General features: G+C 38.0%; 1 protein-coding gene across 1 annotated transcript; it reads right to left on the minus strand.

The window, feature by feature from the left end:
- Nucleotides 1-323: 323 nt before the first annotated feature.
- TFB2M (transcription factor B2, mitochondrial) lies at nt 324-8037 on the minus strand (the record flags this gene model as incomplete). The annotated part of the gene is made up of 7 exons (XM_010020765.1): nt 324-510; nt 1874-2025; nt 2802-2864; nt 4774-4863; nt 6411-6559; nt 6956-7106; nt 7949-8037. Coding segments are annotated over 7 exons (881 nt in total), but the record flags the coding sequence as incomplete, so codon positions are not given.
- Nucleotides 8038-8642: the final 605 nt, after the last annotated feature.

An 8642-nucleotide genomic window follows, 5' to 3' on the forward strand; every position in this document is an offset into this window, starting at 1 on the left:
TTGGTCTGTTATTTTTTTTTCCAAATGTTGTAAATATACAGCAGTGAAACAAAAAGTTCTGTTTAAGTGGTACATCCAAAAGCAGCAGATCATTAATATGCTCCTGGAAAAGACACAGTTTGTCCATTCTAGGTAGGATTGTGATCAAGTAACTGTGAATCCACTACTTTCATTCTTTGTAGAAGGGCTCTAGTTACTTGCTAAGTTTATTTTCCTGTTTGGACAGGAAATCGTGTAGGTAACTATTTCCGATTTTATTTAAATCATTTCTTATTAATCTTCCAGAAGCAAACATGATCTTCCAAAAGACAGCAGCTTTAGATTTATAAGTTTATGTTCCTTATATTTTCAAAGACTTCATCATGCCACCAGGTTTCAGTAAATACATTAGAGTTTTGCAAAGCCTCAAAAAGACGCTTATAGTCTTCTGGGTATACGTTACGTGTTTGAGCATTTTCTGGAATTTCTAGTTCTCTCAGTAATTGGCTACTGTTGTCCAAGCTCCATGAACTGAAACAAACAAACAAACAAAATCATAATGGAGCATTTCTTTCTGTGAAAAATTAAAGAGCAAGAAACAGTATCCAAAGGTCCATTTCACTCTTTTGCAGCTTCTAGAAGTTAACATCTTCCTACAACACAAGTTATTTTCAAACTCTACTGCAAATCAGAAGAAACCTCTGCTAAATAAGACATATAAATACCAAATAAAGTCCCCAGCAGACAATACCAAACCACATAAGCCTCCTCATTAGAGGGTGGATGCCCTCCCTCCTCTGCCCCAGCTGCATAAATCAGTAGCAGGCATTACAGAATAAAAAGGGATATTGTTCAATACCTGGGAAGTTAAAGCCAAGGTCATCCTCAAGAAGATGATTAAGTATAGCATGAGTTAGTGTGACTTACACTTCCCAGGTATTTTCTACTATAAACACATGTATGCACTGTCTCCCCACCTACATCATTGCTATGAAAACGAGACCTTTTAATAAATGTGCATATACATTAACTATTTCCCAGACAAGAAAGTGTGTATAAATACAGAGAAGATGCACATTAGAAGCCTTCAAGGTTAGTTCCACTTCCTGGCCGAAGGATCTGAGTGGTGATTAGGTACACCACTGAGCTTTAAGAAATCCATTATGGCTCATTGCACTTGTCTTTGCTAAATGAGTTACTGGAACTTACTAGCTTCTCCCCACCTGTCTGGAAATGACTTCCATAAACTACTACCCGAAATTAGAAATATATTATTTTCATTAACAAGTTGAAGTCAATGCTTTCCAGACTGCAAACACTTCATGTTTATGGGAACAGGAATCTACTCATCCTGAAGCAAAGTGAACAGCTCCAGTATAATAGCAAAAAGAATAATTAAAGAGTTGCATAATTGGTAAATAAGTCTAAAGCCTAATTTTTTAATTAGATAACAGAAAGCCATTTGAGAACATCCCCACTCCACTTTCAATAACCTTCGGCTGTTTTCATTAGCATTACTTTGATGTTTATTATAAACTGAAACTCTCAGCTTTTAATTTCTGCACCTGCAAAACTCTTGGTGACTTTTTTCTTGTAGATACATGGCCTTACTTCCATTGGAGGTACAATTACTGCACATCTACATTCTAAATACCTGTCAACCTTCCTGTCAAACCTCAAGTTTTTATCACCTGCGAACAGAGGCCAGGAAAAGTCCCTAAAATATGGTATTGCAAAACCACAATCTTCTATTCTACATGTAAATAGTTAACTAAAAAAAGAAAAGAAGCTGTATTTCAACTGCAAATCACTACTGCTTTGAGAACATTATTTTAATATTTTCCTATATTTCTCTGAAGGAAACGTTTAAAAACTGTAATTCTTTCTTACTTACTTTAATCTATCAATAAGTCTAGACTTAGGTTTAGCAAGATACTGTTTCACCATGAAAGTAAAGATAGGTGAATTTGTGGGAGTCAAACCTCCTGTAAACAGATTTTGCTGAGGAGTCAGTCGTACCAAACATAAATGATCATTTGGTAGCCGCTGCAAAAAAGAACAAAATAAGTCACTGAAAAGTCATCTTTAAGACAGGTTCGTCTTTAGCTCAGAGTGAGAGTTTCATCTGTGCTATCAGTAACATTTCTTAGAGAGTTTTAGAAGTCTTAACAAGATGATTTCATTGGAAATAGGCTTTCAAATTTGTTCTAGAACAAAGATGCTTTATCTCCCCTGACCCCTAAACAACAAAGGAAACAGGAAACAAAACAGACATACTATCACTTGGGTTTTAAAGATTTAAATTTCTTTGCTGAAATAGACAACATAGGCTTCATGTGAATTTTCAAGAGATTATGTGGCTAATTTACCACTCCTCAAATTTAGCTTTCAGACTCATACTTTTCAGCAGCTACCTAGCATGTGGAATCTACACTGGACATGTGAATAACCATTTTTATCAAAACCAACAGCTTACTGATTGTGCTATTACTTGTGGTAACACTTGTTTTGTTCAAGCAAGTAGATGTGACCCTTTCAGTCATTTGTTTTGAAAAAGACTTTACCTATTCACATCCTTTATGCTGTTTATTCACTGTATTTTTTCCTTTGTAGACAATAAAGATACTAGTTTATTTTAGTTTCTAAGCTAATAGCAATTCTTCACCCCACTTCTGATGCATCTACATGCTGTTCTTAAGTTTTAATTAGAACATGTCTTTAAAAATAAATGTGTAAATGCTGTTATAAAGTTATTTGAACTTTTTAATTAAAGTGGTTTAGTTGCATCTCCAAAAGGAGAGAAGTACACACAAAGATCTTACCATGCTTTTCGGTATCGCCAGTCCCCCATTTTTCAAATTAGTTAAAAATGATGACCAAGGTTCCTACGGGAAGGAGCAGATACATTACAGAATTGAACTGCTTTGTTACAATAGACTATTTCAATACAAAAGGACCTACAACGATCATCTAATTGAACTGTCTGAGCAATTCAGTGCTGAATGGAAGTTAAAGCATTTTGTTAAGGGCACTGTCCAAATGCCTCTTAAACAGTCAGGCTTGGAACATCAATTGCCTCTCTAGGAAGCCTGTTCTAGTGTTTGACCACCCTCTTGGTAAAGAAATGCTTCCTAACGTCCAGCCTAAACCTCACCTGACACAGCTTCAAACCATTTCCATGCATGCTATCACTGGATACCAGGGAGATCAGCACCTTCCTCTCTTCTTCCCCTCCTCAGGAAGTTGTGGAGAGCAATGAGGTCACCAGCTTGTTTATTTTCATCCCATTAATCATAGCTTGATGCTTCAATCTATCTAGATCCCCCTGCAAAGCTTTTTGTCCCTCAAGAGAGTCAATAGCATCTCCCGGTTTGGTATCATCAGCAAACTTGCTCATGGTGCATTCAACTCCTGCATCCAGGTCACTGATGAATCTATTGAACAGGACTGGTCCTAGAATTGAACCCTGAGGAATAGCACTGGTGACTGGCTGCCAACAGATGTAGCCCCATTCACCACAACCCTTTGAGCTCTGCATTTCAGCCATTTCTTCACCCAGCACACCATGAACCCGCTCATCCCACAGCTGGAAACTTGTCCAGAAGGATGCTGTGAGGTACAGTATCAAAAGTGTTAGCAAAATCCAGAAAAACTACATCCACCGACTTCCCTTCTTCCACTGGGTGGGTGACCTTATCACAGAAGGGTGTCAAATTAAACAGAACTTTCCTCTGTGAACCCATGGTGACTGTGCCTCATGATTGCATTGTTTTTTAAATGCCATTCAACAGGACCCTGTATAATGTCCATAATTTTTTTCCAGTTTCTGAGGTTTGACTAACAAGTCAGGGGTAAGTCTAACAGTGGCCTGAGCCTTCCCTCACACCCTTTTTGAGATTGGAATGAGTTTCCAGTCAGCAGGGATCTCCTCAGATTCCCAAGACTTTTGGTAGATGATTGAGAGGGGTCCTGCATAACATTCCCTCCTCCTTCAGTACTCTGGGATGAATCCCCTCATGCCCCATGGACTTGGGAACATTCAGCTGATACAGCCGGTCCCTTACAATTCAGAAGGTCCACAAATGGAAAGTCGCTGCTCCCACACTGGGCAGCCCAAGGTCTATCAGTATTATTAAAGACTGAAGCAAAAACCGCATTAAATGCCTCTGCTTTCTCTTCATCCCTATTAGTCAGATGACAATCTTCAACAAGTATCATCTTACTCTTCAACTCCTTAATGTTTATCTTCATACGTACCTTGTGGTATAAGGTATTTGGAAGAAACAGTGAAGCTTTTTATTTTATATTAGCAAAACATTTAAGCTATGAAGGTAGGTTCCTAGAAAAGCAGATTATGAAGACAGATAAATATAAAAAGCATAAAGTAAGTGAAAGCAGATGGACACGTGCTCATGCTGAGGTAGGGGGACAACACAAAAAACTTTTTAAAACTAAACCATAGCATGTTTGACAAGGCAAGATAGTTATTCACTAGCAGGAGAAGCAGGCCTGCTTGGGGCATAAAAGCACCAACACTCAAAAAAGTATTTATGCTGAAGACAGCTCGGGAAGTTGAAAGCATGCATAATAGCAAAATGCAGCGGACATAACAAAAAGCAGGCTGTGACAGGTTGGAAGAGCGATCTTCCAGTCTCACACAACCCTTAGCAAGATGGAAAAGACTCATCTGTGGTGCAAACATCTCTTTCTGACCTACCAGCTCCCGAGAATAAATGTTTTTTAGTACAGTGGCTTGTAATGAAAATACTGGCATCATAGTTAATAATGACTTACCATGTGCAGTAGCTCAATTTCACATCCTAATTGACAAAGTACAGTAATTGCTTGGTAAGCACTCGCATTCCCAGGCTTTCCTGTTAACACCTAACAAAATGGTAGAGAAAGAGCATTTTTGTTGCATAACCTAAGACTACTTCTTTACCTCAGCCAAATCCTTATATATATAAAACAAGTGCTAAAAATTCAGAGTTAAGTCTAAAATTTCAAGGTAAAGTTCCACTAGGCCTCAAATACGTACTTCGCGTTATTTTAGTACATCTTCTAGGAACACATGGTTAGAAGACATTATGGCAGTTTTAAGTATTTTTTCACAGCAGTTATTTGGATAACTGAACTGTGTAGGAATTTCCAGCTCATACTTTCTGGTCCCTTTTAAGGCAGAGAAGTTTCAAAGGGAAGAGAAATGGGGATCATATTATATATAAAAACCACGGGCAAAGTTATCAGCTCGCACAGACAAGGCAGTATTCCCAGTAAGACACACAAGCAGAGTAAGCCAAACATCAGGTGACCTCACTGACCATTAAGCAGCTTGTGCAGTCATCACCCTGATCAATATTACAGATCAGTCAACTCTTAGATCAAGAAAAAAAGAAAAACTCGTGGTTACTCTCAAACAGGGCAAAGAGAGCAGTAATTAGCAGGGAGATTTTATTTCTCTTAATAGATTTAGAGAGTCTTATCACATGATCAATTCAAAAGCCAAAAAACCAACCAACCAACTGAAAAAAAATCCAAACAAAAAGGAACCAACAATGCCCACTAAAAGAAGGTTACAATTGCTTTTACTTAGGTACACAATAAAACCAGAAAACTTAATAAAACCCAAAGTGACAGTGACTGCATTAAATGAACCCCCTATTTGCTCAAGCATCTAGCCATTAGAAGCATACCATGTAAGTGGATATTTCAGTGGTGTCCTACCTGTCATTTTGCATAAGAATATACTTAGGACTTTTAATCTTTTTCGGTAGGGTGTTAGACATAACACAAGTTGTGTAAGCACACTGGGAAGTATTTGCTTACTTCAAGTAATTAAAGGTCTGTGGCTCTGTATGAACTTCCCAGTTTCACAGAACTGTAAGTACAGTTCTAATGGTTTGGGATAGCTTAAATTAAGAGCACATAACCCAGAAAGCTGCTCTGCACCTTAGTGTACAAAAACTTAGTAGAAAAAGCATGTAAATCACTCATAATTTGCCTGTTTTTTTCAGCACTGCATACACAAGTGGTTCAAAAGGACAAGTAAATCTCACTGAGTATGGTATTTAGTATCTGAATCCTCTTCATGAGATGTTTTGAATTCAGTCTTCATTGCCTATTACCTGCAACTAGTAAACACTTTCATGGCAAAAGCACGTTACAAAATCTAAGCACCTCACAAGTTACAATGGAAAGCAGCTAGTCTGCTGCTGCATATCCTTCCTAAGGACCAGTCTTCGCATGTGTAAGAAAGAGTTGTGGTTATTTGACAACAGAATGTTTCTTGACAGCACTGTTAGTGCATAAAGAAAAAAAGCGCGAAACAGGCAAGACCTAAAAATTCTGGCAAAAAAAGAAATTCACTAGCAAAACACTACCTTCTGTGAAACACTACTTACTCTTTACTACCTGTAAAATCTTATACATACCTTGTACTCTTTTTCACTAATAAAGATGTTGAGTTCTACTCTTCCGTATCTGTATATGGAACTGCATTCATACAGGGCTAAGAGATGCCTCCAAAGTCTGAGCCTTTCCTTGCTTTGTGGAAAGATTCCAAAAATTTTCACAGGTGAATCTGTTTCAATAGTGTGTAAGAGTTTCTTCAAAATTTTGCAATATGTACCACACAAATTCATTAATTCTAATGTCTAAGCCACAAACAATTAAGAAAAAAGTCTGTCAGCTCATGTTGTCCAAGAACGAATACAACTCAAACTGTAGTCAAAGTTAAGGCTAGTTTGCATTAGACTAAAATAAATAATAAAAAGAAGCAAATATTGACAATTTCACATTCCCACAAGGGTTTTTTTGAAGGTATCAAGAACATAAATAAAGCTGAAATGTAAGAAATAGTATCCAATAATCCAGCATATATATTAAACGTATATCTCAAGCAAATTCCAAAGATTTTGCCAAATTGCTTATGCACCGTTCAAATGTATTTGTAACTTATGTGATCATATACATATACCTGCCCTCCATGGAACTGCTTCTACACCCATGGTTTCAAAAAGTTTCTCAGAACGCATTGCAGGTGGTTTTAGTGTCCCAGTCAAAGGATCCAGTCTGTAGAAGTCACCATAAATTACCTTTAATTGTCCATCCAGGCTGTTCTCTAGGGACTGAATAAAGTTAGCTTCAGTTGAAGAAATCTGGATGCAGTAACCTGTCCTCCAAAACACCCAACCCAAACACAAAAAAACTGTTCGAGCACTACCTAAAATTGTTACTCAGTCAACAAGAGTTAAATCTCAAACCTGCTTCTTACAGCTGATAAAAAAAATGGCTGCCTTCATCACATGGGGCATTTTGACACTTCCATGCTGTTCAACTGCAGCTTTAAAGCACATTCTTACATTAGTAAGATGTTCTGCAATGTTTGCAAAAAAGGCTATACTCAGCTACGCAAACCACTGTATTTCATGATTTACAACTGGAATTCTGCCTTCTATACACATAAGTCAGGTGCGAGTCTTGGATTCCAAACTTTTATGTCACAGCACCATAACACAATCCTTCTAGTGCAACTTCCACAGCTGTGTCTGACCGCCTTAGAATCCACGCAAAGCCAAGGTAACAGGACAGGACAACACATGTAAGTGTCTTAATATTATAAGTCGACCGCAGGACAACAGATTAAATAGTACCGTGTAATAATCAGAATAACCAAGACTATTTTTACAGATTTCTTAAAGCTACAACATCTTGCTTAAACAAACACACCTACAATGACTCTGACTAGCATTAGCCTCAAATTTATGCATGAAACTAGAGACAGGAAGACTGTGAACTTGAATTTCCACATATCCAATGTCAAACCGACTGATTAAAAAATAGTTACTCCAGATGTTACAAGTAACTATCAATAGCCAAGTCCTTTTGATCCCACAGTTATTACACAACTGTAAGCTAATTTCTTACTTCCCTTTAAATAATAATAATGTGCTATCAATCAAAAGCGTACCTGTAAGTTTGGAAGAAAAGCTGGGTTACTTTCTAGAGCTACCACTCTAACACCTGCATTGAGCAGAGTTCGGGTCAAGACTCCAGGACCTGAGGGGGGGAATAAATAAATAAATAGATAAACAAACCCCTCTGAAGTGCATTTTTTTAATAAGTATTTTTGCTTTAGTGATTTTCCCAGCACTTAGGACACACCGCCTTCAGCAGGTGGCAACTTGTGTTTGTTTAAACACACTTCAAAACAAGAGTTAGAAAAAAGCCCGAGCTTGCCCAGTGAATTACACCAAGCACAGTGGTACAATTAGATGCTGAAGAACATTAGATTCAATGTTTCAAGTATTTCTACTATTTCTTCTGCCAACTGAAATATAGTTTGAAACCTTACCCACATTATCTCTGCAAGTAAAATACCCTCTGCAGGACTGTAACAACACCCAACATTAAGCACCTGCAGAGGGCGAGCTATGTGATGGCCACAGTCTTAGGGCGTGTTTTTACTGACAAAGCTCACCTACAAACCCCAAAACACTACCCGGGCAGAAACTTGCATCTCTGCTTACTCCACAGCAAAGCATTAACACCAGTGACTCAGGTCATCAGACTGAGCACTCTCATTCCCCCAAAGCTCTCTATAAATGGACACACACACACCCCCTACTCGCCCCAGCACAGCGCAGTGCCGCGACAACCAGATG

Source organism: Nestor notabilis, unplaced genomic scaffold (assembly GCF_000696875.1).
Source record: "Nestor notabilis isolate BGI_N333 unplaced genomic scaffold, ASM69687v1 scaffold788, whole genome shotgun sequence".
Classification (NCBI taxonomy): Eukaryota; Metazoa; Chordata; class Aves; order Psittaciformes; family Psittacidae; genus Nestor; species Nestor notabilis.